This window comes from Gigantopelta aegis, chromosome 7, assembly GCF_016097555.1.
Source record: "Gigantopelta aegis isolate Gae_Host chromosome 7, Gae_host_genome, whole genome shotgun sequence".
NCBI lineage: Eukaryota > Metazoa > Mollusca > Gastropoda > Neomphalida > Peltospiridae > Gigantopelta > Gigantopelta aegis.
The window spans coordinates 40,528,654-40,548,448 of NC_054705.1; the positions used below are offsets into that span (position 1 = coordinate 40,528,654).

General features: G+C 39.7%; 1 protein-coding gene across 1 annotated transcript in view; it reads right to left on the bottom strand.

Annotated features, from left to right (window-relative positions):
* Positions 1 to 272: 272 nt before the first annotated feature.
* Positions 273 to 19,795, bottom strand: part of LOC121377159 (neurofilament medium polypeptide-like) — a 49,125-nt gene continuing 29,602 nt past the window's right edge. Inside the window, exons 4-6 of the mRNA XM_041505064.1 lie at positions 11,928 to 12,065; positions 4,610 to 4,864; positions 273 to 2,080 (exon numbers count right to left, since the gene is read on the bottom strand). Of these exons, the coding sequence (XP_041360998.1) occupies positions 2,043 to 2,080; positions 4,610 to 4,864; positions 11,928 to 12,065 (431 nt within the window). The 3' untranslated portion in view covers positions 273 to 2,042. The remainder of the gene's footprint in view (positions 2,081 to 4,609; positions 4,865 to 11,927; positions 12,066 to 19,795) is intronic.

Below are 19,795 nucleotides of genomic sequence, written 5' to 3' on the forward strand. Positions count from 1 at the left end.
CTTTGATCGCTTGAAATTTAGAAATTGATCATTTTAACACTAAGCGCGCTCTGTTCCAATTCTCACAAACAAATACAAGGGTTAAAGGACACACAAGCTGGAAAAAAGGACTTAGTTCTGTTTTCAACTAGTCATGTCAGGGTAGTAGCTAAAAAAAATTGTTTGGGAGGGGGGGGGGGGGTAACTTAGTAGTTAATAGTCTAAAACTCCTTAAACGGGTAAGAAGAGAATTTTCGTTAAGTTTCTATAATGCTTTCCGGATTTTTTCTACGGGGGGGGGGGGGGGGGGGGGGCAACTCCCCCTCCTCCTTCCGCTAGCTACGGCCCTGCGTGTACGTTTCTAAACTGTGTATGAACCTTTAGCCTGGTGGTTCACAATTTATTGAAACAGGGGTCTGGTAGACAGTGGACACTGTCCAGTCAAAAACCTGTATTAACCAAAAAACCAACAACCCATAGCTAATGCACTTGCTTGGTTAAAACGGAGGCTTCATGTTACTTGGTGGAAAGTACATATAAAGATGAATGTTTGAAAACATCCGGTGGTCAGAACAAAACATAAACGCACGATTCGTTTGAGACAACAGAACATGATACACAGAAGTTACTTTTTAAACTTTTTAAATCAACCAGTCAACCTTTTGACTCGAGCTTACATCCACTGAAAGTTCAAGCACGACTGTCTTCGGCACATTCTCCGCGATTTCCCAGTGGATGTGTCCAAGACAGGGTCACTTTTTAAAGGACGACGTCACTATAGGTCATAAAACACGTAATATAATACGTATCATATATCACGATATATCTTACGTCATGATAAAGCATACGTCACCATAGAGCATACGTCACGATATGCATCATACGTCACTATATGTTATACGTCATGATATATCACAGCCATCTTAATACTCTTTATTCTTTGACACATCTACTAAAAAACAGTAAATAAACGAAAACAAATACAAAACAGTTAAATATCAACCAGCCTAGAAATTTATAAAACCTGTTTCAAGTCGGTACTATGAATACAGAAAACAAAGACTTATTTACTCGTGTACGCAATCATTTCAAAATTCTATATCGAGATTTATTTGTTACAGCTTGCCCAGCTTAGTATTAAAATAGCAGAAAAAAAAAAAAACCAGGGCCTGATCCAAAAAATACTTTGTGAGGGTGGGCTGCCGAGAAAAGGACATTGTAATGAGACAAAAATTAAGAGGGGATATTTTTAAGGGGAATGGGTCCACTGGTCCCATTTTGGATTCACCTCTGTAAAACATGAAAAAACCCACTCACAACTGAACAAATTTTATAAAAAAATCCTAAGTAAACAAGATTAACAGGGCAGCACCAACCACTTGCTACATCAAAATAACAGAGCCCTTTATTGTTTTAATGATAATCATTGTTTGTATTTTTTTCCACGCCACCAAGTCCGAAATTTCTTCTGTTGAGCCAGAAGAAAGAAAATAATGTTTTGTGATACAGCACACGTCAAAAGAATTCGCCATTTAAAAGGGGAACCGATGTATCATTTTCAGAGTTGAGAGGTATTAAATCCCCCCCCCCCCCCCCCCCCCCCCCCCATCCCCCGCCCAGCCTATGATTTTAGAACAGAGGGTAGGAGGTACCAAAAAAAGAGAGTACAGTTTGTACACTTGTAAACATTTTGTAATGAAGAACCACCCTTTAATGAACTGGTTTTCTATTACGATTGATTAAAACACACACAACCAGTCGCCTACTACATATGTCCAAATAATGTCCTATAACTTTATAAACAAACAGTCTTTCAATACATTTTTCTCCTACGTCACATGTCACTGTGACGTGTCAACTGCAAAACAACCGTTAGAAAAAGAAGAGTAACGTTGTCTTGGCATTGCAACACGTAGTTGGTGATAGAGACTTCCGGTCTGGCATGATGTGATAGTATGTCTTCTTGGAACCCCTGTTTTGCACACGTCAACGGAGGATGATTACGATGTAAGATGTTGATGATGTAGATGTTGTCGATGATTGGGAAAAGTTAAGAGGTATTTCTAATTGCCTTTTATTCCGCATAATCTGTCCGCTAATTCTGAAAAATAAAACCAGCAACTGATTAAGATAAAATATATAGATAGATAAGTCAAATTAGTTATGACAACACAAAACAAAATAAAAGAACACCAACAAACATCCCCCCAACCCCCTCCCCCTAAAAAAAACCCCCACCCCAAACAAAACATAACCCGACCCCAAAACACACACGTACGCACGCACGCACACACGCACACCAATGTGTTTAATATTTTGTTTGGCGTATATATATATTCATCACATTCAATAATTATTGTAATTCACGGGCGAAACGTAGCCCAGTGATGCGCGGTCGGTCTCGGATCGGTCCACGTCGGTAGGCCCATTGGGCTTTTTCTCGTTCCAGCCAATGCGCCACGACTGATTTATCAAAGGTTGTGGTATGTGCTATCCTGTCTGTGGAATAGTGCATATAAAAGATCCCTTGCAACTAATGGAAAAATGTAGCGGGTTTCCTTTCTAAGACTATATGTCAAAATAACTAAATGTTTGACATCCAATAGGCTAGCCGATAATTAATAAATCAATGTGCTGTAGTTAACTTTAACATTACACTGGTCAGCTCGTTAACAAAAGTCCCATCGTATTACCGCGCCTTTAGTACGTCTTATAATATAATGTTATATTTCTCAAGACTGCGATTAGCCTTGTCTTGATACCCCTACTACGTAACCGTCCTTAGAAACGCAGTGTTCGAGACTATCGGTATCCCGATATCCCGAGGATACCAGAATTTAATTTATGATACCAGACTTCAAGAACCCAGTATCCCACTGGGATACCATATAATATTGTTGGATTTTTAAAAATCCTCCTGCGTTTTTATTTTTCGATAAACAGTGTAAGTCTTCATTTACTGGTGAAGTTAAGTTACAGTATTTTTGAGCTCATACTCAGTATAATGCTATGCCGTAACAATATCTCCCCAACTCGTACCCACTCTAATGCTACACTGGAGCAATAGCAGCGTAGCAATAGACTGGGAACCGCTAAGTCGCTATTGTTTTTGTTGGATGTTTCTTCTCTTCAAATTTTAATTGAGATATTGATTCCACATCTGCAGAAAATTAATACAGGTAGGTTTATCATTAACAATGTCAGAAACATATAAATTACTGCTAAATATTAATTTATGTTAGTATTATTCAAAAATAGATTCCGTTTGAATGCAAATTTCACGAATTCTGCGATTTCGATTGCGGCGTTGTAAAAGACTGGGAACGAGAACAGTGTCGTCCAAGTTTGTTACGACGTTATTTATAAATTTCATTTAAGTGGGATACTAAATTCTTAGGTGGGATACCAGATTTTGAAATGTTAGTATTCAACTGGGATACTGTCCCAAAATTTTAATCTCGAACACGTATACTAGAATAAACAGGATAAGCGAGGCTACGAAAGTTTAAAGTCGCTTACTCGACATTTTAGCTATTACAGATATATTTAACCATTGCGCATTTTAAAATTTTTATTATTATTATTATTATTTTGTTTTTATTATTATTATTATTAAAAAAAATTATTATTATTATTTATTTTTTTTGACGCTGAGCGGGCGCGGTTACTAAAAATCGTTCTGGTCATATGGAAATATTTTTATTGATACATGTAGAATCACTTTTTATTGCGTCCGTTTACCACGTTCTGCGCCTGCACCGCGCCAAAGACCGCTCAAATGAAAAAACGGCCACATTAATGTATTTGTAATATTTTACTTAAGTTTTAACTTTTGGCTTATAGAATTTTTAGAGTTTTGACTCAAGACTGTAATAGAGTCTAGGACGTTAACACCATGGCAATGCCATACAAGTTGCAATCATGTGACGTCATTAGAAACTTGAGTCTAGACTTTAAAGTTTTAGGTAGCTCAAAAATGAAATTTACACAAATCCCTCCCCCCCCCACCCAAAAAAAAAAAAAAAAAAAAAAAACCCCAAAACACCCACTCCACCCTAAACAAAAATCCCTCCCTCCCTCCTCCCCGAAGAATACCAGTGTCTGTATATCGAATGTGTTTGCGGTCGTATACTAATGCTTGTAGCACTCCGTTTTTTCTTAATTTGTGATATATATTTTTTCGTATGTACAAAATTATTGGGAGGTAAAATTCGGTTTGGACTACTATACATGTACGAGCATTAGGACAACAGCAAACACCTTATAAATACAGACACTGATGTTCTAAATAAGAAAATGTATTTAATTTGTATACATGTTACATAATCGAAAAGGCTGTATTGGTCGGAAACATTTTACAATGGTTGTAAACTCAGGACTGTCCCTTTAAACTTTTAAATCCCTACTAATTAAATTTACGCAAAACAATTTTTAAAAACCCCCAAACAAAACACACACACACACACCCCGGAAAAAACCTCTTCCCCGAACCCCCCCCCCCCCCCCCCCCCAACTGAAAAAAACACAAAAAAAACAAGGATAAGAAGGAAAAGCAAAACGCCTTTTTGAAACTAGTGCCAGCGGCTTTTAAACTTTTTTAAATCCCTACTAATTCTAATACCAAACTGACCTGATCGCTCGATCTTGCCGTTGTGGTTCGTGTCGATCTCGTCGCAGAATCTGTGGATGTCGTCGTCGGTGAGCGTGCTGCGCTGTTTCTCCATGCCGGCGATGAGCGACTGCACGTGTTTGATGTCGATGTGGTCGCACTCCTTCCCGAACACCTTCGCAAGACACTCCATCATCTGCTCTCTCTGGGCGTCCTTGTCCATGCGGTGCTTCTGGTACGCGCCCACGAATTCAGAGAAGTCGATAGAGTCGTTGTCTGTAATTTTCAAGAAGAAGAAGAAGATAGAAGTTAGTGTCAATAATGGTTGACAATCCAGTGGCTGGATGGGTGCATGGATGGTTTGCGCCCACGAATTCAGAGAAGTCTAGAAGAAGAAGAAGAAGAAGTGTCTGTAATTTTCAAGAAGAAGAAGAAGATAGAAGTTAGTGTCAATAATGGTTGACAATCCAGTGGCTGGATGGGTGCATGGATGGTTTGCGCCCACGAATTCAGAGAAGTCTAGAAGAAGAAGAAGAAGAAGAAGAAGAAGAAGAAGAAGAAGCAAAGAAGAAGATATGTTAGTGTCAATAATGGTTGACAATCCAGTGGCTGGATGGGTGGATGGATGTTGTGTGCCCACGAACTCAGAGAAGTCTAGAAGAAGAAGAAGAAGAAGAAGAAGAAGAAGAAGGAGCAAAGAAGAAGATAGAAGTTAGGGTCAATAATGGTTGACAATCCAGTGGCTGGATGGGTGGATGGATGGTTTGCGCCCACGAATTCAGAGAAGTCTAGAAGAAGAAGAAGAAGAAGAAGAAGAAGCAAAGAAGAAGATAGAAGTTAGGGTCAATAATGGTTGACAATCCAGTGGCTGGATGGGTGGATGGATGTTGTGTGCCCACGAACTCAGAGAAGTCTAGAAGAAGAAGAAGAAGAAGATAGAAGTTAGGGTCAATAATGGTTGACAATCCTGTGGCTGGATGGGTGCATGGATGGTTTGCGCCCACGAATTCAGAGAAGTCTAGAAGAAGAAGAAGAAGAAGAAGCAAAGAAGAAGATAGAAGTTAGGGTCAATAATGGTTGACAATCCAGTGGCTGGATGGGTGGATGGATGGTTTGCGCCCACGAATTCAGGGAAGTCTAGAAGAAGAAGAAGAAGAAGAAAAAGAAGAAGAAGCAAAGAAGACGATAGAAGTTAGGGTCAATAATGGTTGACAATCCAGTGGCTGGATGGGTGGATGGATGGTTTGCGCCCACGAATTCAGAGAAGTCTAGAAGAAGAAGAAGAAGAAGAAGAAGAAGAAGAAGAAGAAGCAAAGAAGAAGATAGAAGTTAGGGTCAATAATGGTTGACAATCCAGTGGCTGGATGGGTGGATGGATGGTTTGCGCCCACGAATTCAGGGAAGTCTAGAAGAAGAAGAAGAAGAAGAAGAAGAGGCAAAGAAGAAGATAGAAGATAGTGTCAATAATGGTTGACAATCCAGTGGCTGGATGGGTGGATGGATGGTTTGCGCCCACGAATTCAGAGAAGTCTAGAAGAAGAAAAAGAAGAAGAAGAAGCAAAGAAGAAGATAGAAGTTAGTGTCAATAATGGTTGACAATCCAGTGGCTGGATGGGTGGATGGTTTGCGCCCACGAATTCAGAGAAGTCTAGAAGAAGAAGAAGAAGAAGAAGAAGAAGCAAAGAAGAAGATAGAAGTTAGGGTCAATAATGGTTGACAATCCAGTGGCTGGATGGGTGGATGGATGGTTTGCGCCCACGAATTCAGAGAAGTCTAGAAGAAGAAGAAGAAGAAGAAGAAGGAGAAGAAGAAGAAGGAGCAAAGAAGAAGATAGTAGTTACGGTCAATAATGGTTGACAATCCCGTGGCTGGATGGGTGGATGGATGGTTTGCGCCCACGAATTCAGAGAAGTCTAGAAGAAGAAGAAGAAGAAGAAGAAGAAGCAAAGAAGAAGATAGAAGTTAGTGTCAATAATGGTTGACAATCCAGTGGCTGGATGGGTGGATAGATGGTTTGCGCCCACGAATTCAGAGAAGTCTAGAAGAAGAAGAAGAATTCAGAGAAGTCTAGAAGAAGAAGAAGAAGAAGAAGAAGAAGAAGCAAAGAAGAAGATAGAAGTTAGTGTCAATAATGGTTGACAATCCAGTGGCTGGATGGGTGGATGGATGTTGTGTGCCCACGAACTCAGAGAAGTCTAGAAGAAGAAGAAGAAGAAGCAAAGAAGAAGATAGAAGTTAGGGTCAATAATGGTTGACAATCCAGTGGCTGGATGGGTGGATGGATGTTGTGTGCCCACGAACTCAGAGAAGTCTAGAAGAAGAAGAAGAAGAAGAAGAAGAAGCAAAGAAGAAGATAGAAGTTAGTGTCAATAATGGTTGACAATCCAGTGGCTGGATGGGTGGATGGATGGTTTGCGCCCACGAACTCAGAGAAGTCTAGAAGAAGAAGAAGAAGAAGAAGAAGAAGGAGCAAAGAAGAAGATAGAAGTTAGTGTCAATAATGGTTGACAATCCAGTGGCTGGATGGGTGGATGGATGGTTTGCGCCCACGAACTCAGAGAAGTCTAGAAGAAGAAGAAGAAGAAGAAGAAGAAGCATAGAAGAAGATAGTAGTTAGGGTCAATAATGGTTGACAATCCAGTGGCTGGATGGGTGGATGGATGGTTTGCGCCCACGAATTCAGAGAAGTCTAGAAGAAGAAGAAGAAGAAGAAGCAAAGAAGAAGATAGAAGTTAGTGTCAATAATGGTTGACAATCCAGTGGCTGGATAGGTGGATGGATGGTTTGCGCCCACGAATTCAGAGAAGTCTAGAAGAAGAAGAAGAAGAAGAAGAAGAAGCAAAGAAGAAGATAGAAGTTAGGGTCAATAATGGTTGACAATCCTGTGGCTGGATGGGTGGATGGATGGTTTGCGCCCACGAATTCAGAGAAGTCTAGAAGAAGAAGAAGAAGAAGAAGAAGAAGAAGAAGAAGCAGCAAAGAAGAAGATAGAAGTTAGGGTCAATAATGGTTGACAATCCAATGGAAGTAAAAAGCTGGATGGTGTGCGCCCACGAACTCAGAGAAGTCTATAGAGTTGTTGTCTGTTGTCTGTTGTTTTGAAGAAGAAGAAGAAGAAGAAGAAGAAGAAGAAGAAGAAGAAGAAGAAGAAGGAGACGAAGAAGAAGAAGTAGAAGAAGAAGAAGGAGACGAAGACGAAGACTATAGAAGTTAGGGTCAATAATGGTCGACAATCCAGTGGCTGGATGGGTGGATGGATGGTTTGCGCCCACGAATTCAGAGAAGTCTAGAAGAAGAAGAAGAAGAAGAAGAAGAAGCAAAGAAGAAGATAGAAGTTAGGGTCAATAATGGTTGACAATCCAGTGGCTGGATGGGTGGATGGATGTTGTGTGCCCACGAACTCAGAGAAGTCTAGAAGAAGAAGAAGAAGAAGAAGAAGAAGATAGAAGTTAGGGTAAATAATGGTTGACAATCCTGTGGCTGGATGGGTGCATGGATGGTTTGCGCCCACGAATTCAGAGAAGTCTAGAAGAAGAAGAAGAAGAAGAAGAAGCAAAGAAGAAGATAGAAGTTAGGGTCAATAATGGTTGACAATCCAGTGGCTGGATGGGTGGATGGATGGTTTGCGCCCACGAATTCAGGGAAGTCTAGAAGAAGAAGAAGAAGAAGAAAAAGAAGAAGAAGCAAAGAAGACGATAGAAGTTAGGGTCAATAATGGTTGACAATCCAGTGGCTGGATGGGTGGATGGATGGTTTGCGCCCACGAATTCAGAGAAGTCTAGAAGAAGAAGAAGAAGAAGAAGAAGAAGAAGCAAAGAAGAAGATAGAAGTTAGGGTCAATAATGGTTGACAATCCAGTGGCTGGATGGGTGGATGGATGGTTTGCGCCCACGAATTCAGGGAAGTCTAGAAGAAGAAGAAGAAGAAGAAGAGGCAAAGAAGAAGATAGAAGTTAGTGTCAATAATGGTTGACAATCCAATGGCTGGATGGGTGGATGGATGGTTTGCGCCCACGAATTCAGAGAAGTCTAGAAGAAGAAGAAGAAGAAGAAGAAGCAAAGAAGAAGATAGAAGTTAGGGTCAATAATGGTTGACAATCCAGTGGCTGGATGGGTGGATGGATGGTTTGCGCCCACGAATTCAGAGAAGTCTAGAAGAAGAAAAAGAAGAAGAAGAAGCAAAGAAGAAGATAGAAGTTAGTGTCAATAATGGTTGACAATCCAGTGGCTGGATGGGTGGATGGTTTGCGCCCACGAATTCAGAGAAGTCTAGAAGAAGAAGAAGAAGAAGAAGGAGAAGAAGAAGAAGGAGCAAAGAAGAAGATAGTAGTTAGGGTCAATAATGGTTGACAATCCCGTGGCTGGATGGGTGGATGGATGGTTTGCGCCCACGAATTCAGAGAAGTCTAAAGAAGAAGAAGAAGAAGAAGAAGAAGCAAAGAAGAAGATAGAAGTTAGTGTCAATAATGGTTGACAATCCAGTGGCTGGATGGGTGGATGGATGGTTTGCGCCCACGAATTCAGAGAAGTCTAGAAGAAGAAGAAGAAGCAAAGAAGAAGATAGAAGTTAGTGTCAATAATGGTTGACAATCCAGTGGCTGGATGGGTGGATAGATGGTTTGCGCCCACGAATTCAGAGAAGTCTAGAAGAAGAAGAAGAATTCAGAGAAGTCTAGAAGAAGAAGAAGAAGAAGAAGAAGCAAAGAAGAAGATAGAAGTTAGTGTCAATAATGGTTGACAATCCAGTGGCTGGATGGGTGGATGGATGTTGTGTGCCCACGAACTCAGAGAAGTCTAGAAGAAGAAGAAGAAGAAGCAAAGAAGAAGATAGAAGTTAGTGTCAATAATGGTTGACAATCCAGTGGCTGGATGGGTGGATGGATGTTGTGTGCCCACGAACTCAGAGAAGTCTAGAAGAAGAAGAAGAAGAAGAAGCAAAGAAGAAGATAGAAGTTAGTGTCAATAATGGTTGACAATCCAGTGGCTGGATGGGTGGATGGAGGTTTGCGCCCACGAACTCAGAGAAGTCTAGAGAAGAAGAAGAAGAAGCAAAGAAGAAGATAGAAGTTAGTGTCAATAATGGTTGACAATCCAGTGGCTGGATGGGTGGATGGATGGTTTGCGCCCACGAACTCAGAGAAGTCTAGAAGAAGAAGAAGAAGAAGAAGAAGAAGAGAAGAAGAAGATAGTAGTTAGGGTCAATAATGGTTGACAATCCAGTGGCTGGATGGGTGGATGGATGGTTTGCGCCCACGAATTCAGAGAAGTCTAGAAGAAGAAAGAAGAAGAAGAAGAAGAAGAAGAAGAAGATAGAAGTTAGTGTCAATAATGGTTGACAATCCAGTGGCTGGATGGGTGGATGGATGGTTTGCGCCCACGAACTCAGAGAAGTCTAGAAGAAGAAGAAGAAGAAGAAGAAGCAAAGAAGAAGATAGAAGTTAGGGTCAATAATGGTTGACAATCCAGTGGCTGGATGGGTGGATGGATGGTTTGCGCCCACGAATTCAGAGAAGTCTAGAAGAAGAAGAAGAAGAAGAAGAAGAAGCAGCAAAGAAGAAGATAGAAGTTAGGGTCAATAATGGTTGACAATCCAATGGAAGTAAAAAGCTGGATGGTGTGCGCCCACGAACTCAGAGAAGTCTATAGAGTTGTTGTCTGTTGTTTTGAAGAAGAAGAAGAAGAAGAAGAAGAAGAAGAAGAAGAAGGAGACGAAGAAGAAGAAGTAGAAGAAGAAGAAGGAGACGAAGACGAAGACTATAGAAGTTAGGGTCAATAATGGTCGACAATCCAGTGGCTGGATGGGTGGATGGATGGTTTGCGCCCCCGAATTCAGAGAAGTCTAGAAGAAGAAGAAGAAGAAGAAGAAGCAAAGAAGAAGATAGAAGTTAGTGTCAATAATGGTTGACAATCCAGTGGCTGGATGGGTGGATGGATGGCTTGCGCCCACGAACTCAGAGAAGTCTAGAAGAAGAAGAAGAAGAAGAAGAAGAAGAAGAAGCAGCAAAGAAGAAGATAGAAGTTAGGGTCAATAATGGTTGACAATCCATTGGTTGGATGGGTGGATGGATGGTTTGCGCCCACGAATTCAGAGAAGTCTAGAAGAAGAAGAAGAAGAAGCAAAGAAGAAGATAGAAGTTAGTGTCAATAATGGTTGACAATCCAGTGGCTGGATGGGTGGATGGATGGTTTGCGCCCACGAATTCAGAGAAGTCTAGAAGAAGAAGAAGAAGAAGAAGAAGGAGCAAAGAAGAAGATAGAAGTTAGGGTCAATAATGGTTGACAATCCAGGGGCTGGATGGGTGGATGGATGGTTTGCGCCCACGAATTCAGAGAAGTCTAGAAGAAGAAGAAGAAGAAGCAAAGAAGAAGATAGAAGTTAGTGTCAATAATGGTTGACAATCCAGTGGCTGGATGGGTGGATGGATGGTTTGCGCCCACGAATTCAGAGAAGTCTAGAAGAAGAAGAAGAAGAAGAAGAAGAAGCAAAGAAGAAGATAGAAGTTAGGGTCAATAATGGTTGACAATCCAGTGGCTGGATGGGTGGATGGATGGTTTGCGCCCACGAATTCAGAGAAGTCTAGAAGAAGAAGAAGAAGAAGAAGAAGAAGAAGCAAAGAAGAAGATAGAAGTTAGGGTCAATAATGGTTGACAATCCAATGGAAGTAAAAAGCTGGATGGGTGGCTGGATGGTGTGCGCCCACGAACTCAGAGAAGTCTATAGAGTTGTTGTCTGTTGTCTGTTGTTTTGAAGAAGAAGAAGAAGAAGAAGAAGAAGAAGAAGAAGAAGAAGAAGAAGAAGACGAAGAAGATAGAAGTTAGGGTCAATAATGGTTGACAATCCAGTGGAGGTGAAAAGCTGGATGGTACGCGCCCAGGAACTCAGAAAAGTCGACAGAGTCGTTGTCTGTAAAACATCACGGAGGCTGGTAATCCAGACAAATTAGTTGTAATAGCTGAATAAAGAGCTACTGGCACCGGCTCCCACCCAGAGCGAATTTTTACGACTCATTGGGTAGGTGTAAAGCCACTACACCCTCTTCTCTCTGTCATTAACTACTAACCAGTTAACAACTAACCCACTGTCCTGGACAGACAGCCCAGATAGCAGACGTGTGTGCCCAGAACAGCGTGCTTCAACCTTAACTGGATATAAGCACGAAAATTAGTTAAAATGAAATGAAACTACATCCTCTTCTCTCACTAACTACTAAAAATTAACCCACTGTCCTAGACAGACAGCTCAGATAGCTGAGGTGTGTGCCTAGGACAGCGTGCTTGTACCTTAATTCACCAAAGAAGAAGTTACAACAGAAATAAGCTTTCAAACTATGAATACTTACTGTTTTTGTCTGCTTCATTGAACCACTCCATGGCCTCGTCGTCAGTGGGGTTTTGGTCCAATCGTCGGAGCAGGCGTTTGAAGGCGGTGAATGGGATCCGTCCGTCCGTCTCGAACTCGTTGAACAGTCGCTCGCATTCTGTACACAGAACAATAAAAACGGTTTTATATAGTGTGACACCAGGGCTCGACCTTATCGGTAGCCCGGAGTATTTTGGCTACCAATTTCTCACTCGGGATACCAGATGTCAAAACCAGGTATTCCGTTTTTGCATATTTGATTTAACACCCAATAGCCGATGTATTTTTGTGCTGGGGTGTCATTAAACATTTATTCAGTAATATAAAGTGCTATCAATGTAGTTTTCATAAACTGTGTATATTACGCAGTATACTGTTCATGTTTTAAAACAAATTAACCCTAAAACAAAATGTTTAAATGAAAATAAAAGATTTAGGTTTTTTTCTTTTTAAAAATGTATTAGAATTATGAGGCTACCAATTTTTACTGAGGTCTACCAGATTTTATAACCTGTAATAAGTTAACTTAAGGTCAAGGTCTGAGTGTGTACTGTACGTGCTAATTAATTTCCAATTATACGCAGGTTACATTGTCTACAGGATACTTTGATCTTTATCAGGGGTGCACAAATCGGTTGTCCGCGCGCCCGGGACAACCAAAATATGTTGCGGGCAACCATTCTTTGTCAAACAGTTGCCCGACAGGCAACCAAGAAAATCGTAAAAAAAGTAAAATGAAAAACAAAACTTTACGACACTCGGACAGTCATGGGCAATTCAAAAGTATCGAAACTTTTGGCTAAGCCATTTTCTATCTTCCGATGTGAACAATCGGTTACATAATCTATCCGACACCTAACATATAATAATAATACCAAATATTAAAGCGGCTATGTCTGGAATATTTTTATTATTTAAGCATTTAGAACAGAAAATCCCATTACGTTTGGTGCATATAAGACGCCGCACTCCGAATTGGTTTCACTACACTGGCTTTTCCAAGTTAAAAATAAGCCCACTATTTTGAAAATGGGACACTTTTACGGGACACAAATAGTACGGTTCGGCTATTGTTGTATTACAAAAAGCGAGCGGATTCTAGCAGCCAATTCCTAGCAGCCAATTACGCTAGCAGCCAATTTCAGCAGACCCTCATGGCGACGATCTAAACACAGGACTCATACGCCTTTCGATTGTTACCTGTATTTCACACACTTTTATACACACTGTTATGCTAATTTTTAATTATTCACTACAACTTAAGAATTTTTTAGTTTTAAAGAGTATCTTTATATAATAACAACAACACAAAAACAAAATAACAACCAAGACTCATTTTCACAGTCTTATTGTTACTAATATCCGTATAAATACAACTTAACCGTTTTATTAAGCACTTTTATAATATCTGAAGTATCACTTAAAAATCCGTCTGTACTACGGTAATATAGGATGTCCAACTAGTATCGTATAGCCCACACCACAACACACGTTTTAAAAGTCGTAATGGTCCGGTGTTTAGAACGTCGCCATGCGTGTCTGCTGAAATTTGTTGCTAGCGTAATTGGCTGCTAGGAAGTGGCTGCTAGAATGCGCTCGGTATTACAAAATGGCGAGAATTGTTCTAACTGGCTAGTAAGCATTTGACGATATGCGTTAATGACGACAACTTGTGAGTGAATTAAAAGTGCAGTTATGCTTGTATTTGAACTTAGAACTTGACTGTATACGATTGAAACCAGACATTGCAGCTTTAACAGGGATCTCGCGACTGGTAACGAGAAGCGGTGTTATCAAGAATTCAGCATAACAATGTTTGCTTATTTTAATAATCACAGTTATTAATTTTAACGGCAACATGTATGCAAGAAAAGTCTGAAAAATCTGTTACGTGTTATTTTAACTCTGTAAAGTCTTTGAGCCAAAGTAATAAAAAGGGACCGAAATTGCGTGTCAGTTTCAATACACATGCTAGTTATGAGACGACCCCTGTAACTGCTGCACAAGGCGGAATCGCCCAGTCTCGAAATAGATCGCCGAGCTTTGCAATTGTTGCGACGGAGTGTCACGAAGCGTAGCTGAATGTGGGTGCTGTCGGGTTTCTTTCTGTAGTATGCGTATTAGTGATTACTATGTGGATTTTTTGGTATCACTTAACTCGAAAATGATTGATGTAAAGGTATTTGACGTCAAACAGGATTGTTGTGGTATTAGAGCGGGAATCGTTGCCTACCGTTTGGTAGTCAGGAATTGCCAAAAAAAGACATAGGTTGGTCTCTGACTGTAATGAGAGCGTGTTTATGTCCAAATGTCCGTCTAGCTCTCTTACAGTCAGAGTACTCGGGCTAGTTCAGGGCCAAAGACAAGTAGGCTAGGGCCAAGTTCAGCTAGACTGAGCAAAACAAAAACGTCCGCTAAATTGGTTTATGCGCTTCACGTTAAACCCAATGTCCACGTTGGGAACCAATCACACTGTTCTCAGTGTGCATATAGGTCACGCTTGACAGTCAGCCGAGACTGTTGCACGTGTCAAAAGACATTGTTGCAGACATTAAACAATACGATTACACGCAAGTAAATCTTGATGTAAATTTGTGAGAAAAAACCCACCACCAAATAGTTGTTCGCATCAATGAATACTTAATTGCTTTTTCGTTTGTTTATTTCCGTTGTCTTTGTTAATTTCGCACTCATGCATTTCGCGATTGCGGGAAAGGAACATGCAGTATTTATATAAATTGCGGTTAAACGTACACTGAATACAATTAGTTAAAAATAATCATGATATTTGTTAGATAAAATATTATATAAATTTGTTCACTGTGAGGTGACATCTCAAAAGTTAGCTAGATTTTAAAAAGACCGTAAAATTTGAATTCATTATCTTTATAATCAAAACCTTTCGACGTAAATGGATAGTTGTCATAACGTGAAGTCAGCATTCTTAGGCTACGTATTTTACAAGCTGAAATCAACAACCAGCATTTAACACGACACGGAAATGAACAAAATGGCGCAAATTACGAAATTGTTGGGGTGTGGAATAGATGGGTTACTTTAAAATACAATTAAAAGCAGTTCAAACCAAAATAAAGATTGCTATTTTACAGAAATAATGAGCACTGTTTAAAAAAGAAGAGTAGGGCTATTGGCTCTCAGATTTGTATTAATGCCATAGGCCTTAGAATTTGGGGTGTGTTTGCAGAGAGCATTAGCTTCCAACTGCATATCTCCCCTCACCCACTGAAAAATCAAAGTAATATATTAACTGCCTCTACCCCCATTGCTGTCTTTGATTTTGATCAGGGGGTAATTTTGTTATTCAGATGTATTCCAGTTTGTATATAATTAGCTGAAAAAGATGCATTTTCATATTCATATATAAATACTCTATACAGTACTACACAAAACAATTTTGCCTAAAACATTTTCATTATGGCAATTTTTTTGGCTACAGGTATTTTTAATCCTGGGTGAGCCCTGAGTTCATCAAAGTATTATGACTGACAGCCCAAGCGAAATCGAACCGCCTCTGTGGATCTATTCAGCTGATTGTTTTTTTCTCTCATTCCAGCCAGTGCACAACAACCGGACAAAGGCTGTGGTATGTGCCTTCCTGTCTGTGGGAAAGTGCATATAAAAGATGCCTTGTTGCATTAGGAAAAATGTAGCGGGTTTCCTCTGATAACTACGAGTCAGAATTACCAAATGTTTGACATCCAATAGCCAATGATTAATTAATCAATGTACTCCAGTGGTATCGTTAAACAAAACAAACTTTTTTTCAGCCTAAGCGAAGATGAGCTGTAGATAAATAATGTTAAAAAAGAAATAAAACTAAGCTGATAAGTAATGATAATAATAAAAACATTTTAAATTTCAGTTTCATTTTAAAGACAGTTCCAAATTATATTCATAAAACTTTTTATGAAATACTAGTATGTGGGCAACCAAGAGATGGTGTTGGGCAACCAAACTTCAGCTACTGGTTGCCCACCGGGCAACTATCACAATTTCACATTTGTGCACCCCTGTTTATGGTTGTAATGTACACAAATTGCTTTAAACTGAAAGCATATATTGTAAGGAAAATGTTTTATTTAACGACGCACTCAACACACTTTATTTACGGTTATATGGCGTCGGACATATGGTTAAGGACCACACAGATACTGAGAGAGGAAACCCGCTGTCGCCACCTCATGGGTTACTCTTTTCGAAAAGGGATCTTTTATATGCACTATTCCACAGACAGGATAGCGTATTGTAAGGATAATTAAGCAACAAAATGTTTTGAACTCTCTATGATCAATAATGATTATTTGATGTATAATTCACCATATGTACATTTATATGTTAAAGGGACATTCCCGAGTTTGCTGCAATTTTAAAGATGTTATCGATTAACAGAGATTTGTTTAACGATTGTAATTACATATCAAATATACTTTTCTGCATGCAATATTAGTGGCTGTATATTAAACGTGTTTCTGATCGTTCTAATATTTGTACTAGTTTAAATTTCATTTTATTTCCTAAAATAGACAAAATCCAGTTTGGGCTTCTTACAAATATTAAGACGACCAGAAACACATTGAATATACAGACAATGATATCCTAAACAAGAAAATATGTTTAATATGTGAGTTTAATCATAGAAATATTTTATTAGTCGGAAACATCTTACAATGCAGCAAACTCAGGAATGTCCCTTTAAATAAGTATACATGTATATGATAAGAGATAAATATATCAAATATAAGTAAATAAAATAAATAAATAAATATCAATTAATAAGAAAATAAATAAATAAATAAATTAATTAATTAGTTAAATATAAATAAATAAATGAACGGACGGACGGACGGACGAATAAATAAATAAATAAATAAATAAATTATCACTTGGAGTTTGTGGCTATACTGACATAAAACAAATTACTAATATTTAAAATACCTTCTTGGTCAGCACACGTGGCATCCATCATGTATGAAAAACAGCCGGACTACTTTTTGTGCTCGGAACAACACACATCGACACAAATCTATTGTTGCTAAACGACATTTGCGCGTTTATCCTATGGATTACAACTTGAACCATTGGCGGGTACAAAAACGTCATTGCCAGGTTAAATAATTAATATTTAATGTCTATTTCTATTTAAGAAGCATCCATTATTAAACGTTTGTATTAAAATCTATGATTTTTAAATAAAACATTAAACGAAAGACGATATTAATGCTTATTTGGAAATACCGTTCAAGAAAGTATTATACCGAACACCCCCTATGGAGTCGTTACTTTGGACCTGCCCTCTATTTCCGTTGTTTTCCTTTGATATTTCTTTCGCGACAGCCGTGCCAACGTTCAGCCACCCGTTTTCCGCTAAACGCTTGCAGACTATTTTGACTGGTTCTTGAAGTGATCATTCGGTTTAATGTGCAGCGTAAAAAAAAGAAGAAAAAACAGTCTAGAAAGCGTGTGCGAGAAACGGATGGCTCAACGTACTCCAGCTTTCTGTCTGACTCTTAAAAAAGTATTATATGCACAGTGACGTCATACCAATAGGCGTATTGCCAGATATCGATCAGATTTGGTGATCAGACGCAATGTAATGATCCTGTTCTTAGTGTCACAGAGAAAGACATCACCGAGACCGGCCTCGTGTTGGTGTCGTGGTTGAGCCATCGGACATAAGGCTGGTAGGTACAGGGTTCGCAGCCCGGTACCGGCTCCCACCCAGAGCGAATTTTAACGACTCAATGGGTAGGTGTAAGACCACTACACCCTCTTCTCTCACTAACCACTGACAACTAACCCACTGTCCTGGACAGGCAGCCTAGATAGCTGAGGTGCTAGTGCCCAGGACAGCGTGCTTGAACCTAAATTGAATATAAACATGAAAATAAGTTGAAATGAAATGACTTGTCGTTATAGTCCGAACGGGACGTAGCCCAGTAGTAAAGCGTTCCCTTGACGCGCGGTCGATTTAGGATCGATCTCCACCATTGGTCCCATTGGACTGTTTCTCATTCTAGCCAGTGCAAAGTCTGTGGTATATGCTATCCTGTCTGTGGGATGTTGCACATAAAAGATCCCTTGCTACTAATGGAAAAAATGTAGCGGGATTCCTTTCTAAGACTGTCAAACTTATCAAATGTTTGAGATCCCATAGCCGATGATTAATAAATAAATGTGCTCCAGTGATGTCGTTGAACAAAATCGAATAAAACAAAACTTTTATACTTCACAAGTAATTGTGAAGATTTCTTGGATATAAAACACTGAAATTAATATTCTGTTTTAATAGAGAATTTTGAACCCCCCCCCCCCCCCCCCCCCCCCCCCCCAACATATTGACACTAAGTAACACTGTCATTACATTAATATTTAATGTTTTTGAGGGACAAAGACAGAAACTGTACATGCAGATATGCATGGCAATGTAGGGTAATTAACTATGGAGCGGGAATGATATGGATGTGCTTCTGATAAGTAATTTATCCCCGCCACCTCGGTAAAGACCCAGTAGATACATACTACTAGTATGTAACACCGCTCAATATCTGGCCTAAAAGCCATCCTCTATTTCTCGCTCCAGCCAGTGCACCACGACTGGTATATCAAAGGCCGTGGTATGTGCTATCCTATCTGTGGGATGGTGCATATAAAAGATCCCATGCTGCTAATCGAAAAAAAGAGTAGCCCATGAAGTGGCGACAGCGTGTTTCCTCTCTCAATATCTGAGTGGTCCTTAACCATATGTCCGACGCCATATAACCGTAAATAAAATGTGTTGAGTGCGTCGTTAAACAACACATTTCCTTTTTCTAAACCCCGCCCTAGTGGATCTCATCCAAGTTGATATACTAACATGAGAGTACAACCTAGTACAGTATTTTGAATCTGTATCATTGTATGGGCGGGGCGTAGCCCAGTGGTAAAGCGTTCGCTTGATGCGCGGTCGGTTTCGGATCGATCAACCGTCGGTGGTTCCAGTGGGCTATTTCTCATTCCAGCCAGTGCACCACGACTGATATATCAGAGGTCGTGGTATGTGCTATCCTGTCTGTGGGATGGTGCATATAAAAAATCCCTTGCTACTAATGGGAAAAAAATGTAGCTGGTTTCCTCTCTTAGACTATGTTAAAATTACCAAATGTTTGACATCGGATTCATTCAATAGCCGATGATTAATAAATCAATGTGTTCTAGTGTTGTCGTTAACACAACGCACTTTAACTGTTATTGTAATATCGTTTTCAACGATTTTTGTCTCGACGGGGGAGGGGGGGGGGGGGGGAAGGATACACATCTAATGGTAGTTAAAGGTAGGGGAGCAATTTATACATGTATTAACCGTGTGGTCCAGGCTTTAGTTATCCCGGTCATGTGCACATGTTTTGGCGTACTTTTCACACTGTTCAATTTGTTGAAGCGGGGCGTCTTTACGAAATCACCAGCTATACACTATTACTAATATACAGAGATTATTATACGAGCTTGTGTGTCGTACTGATTTTACGAAACGAATGTCAGGATTTTTGTATTGCCCGAGCGAGAGCGAGTTTCGTAAAATCTGTACGACTCACACGCGAGTGTAATAATTTCTTTATTATCCATATTATTATATGCAATTTCCTGCATTCTACAAATAAAATTAATCTCTGACTTAAGATTTCTGCCTGGACAATATTTAAGTGTAATAAGAGGTAACCGAAGGTGAAATTAGGGGTTCACAGAAATTGTTGCAAATGGCGGTGCAATGCCATGTCTTATTATCCATATGGTTGAACATAACCGAGTTAATAATAATCATACGAAGCACACGTGTAATAACAAGTGTAA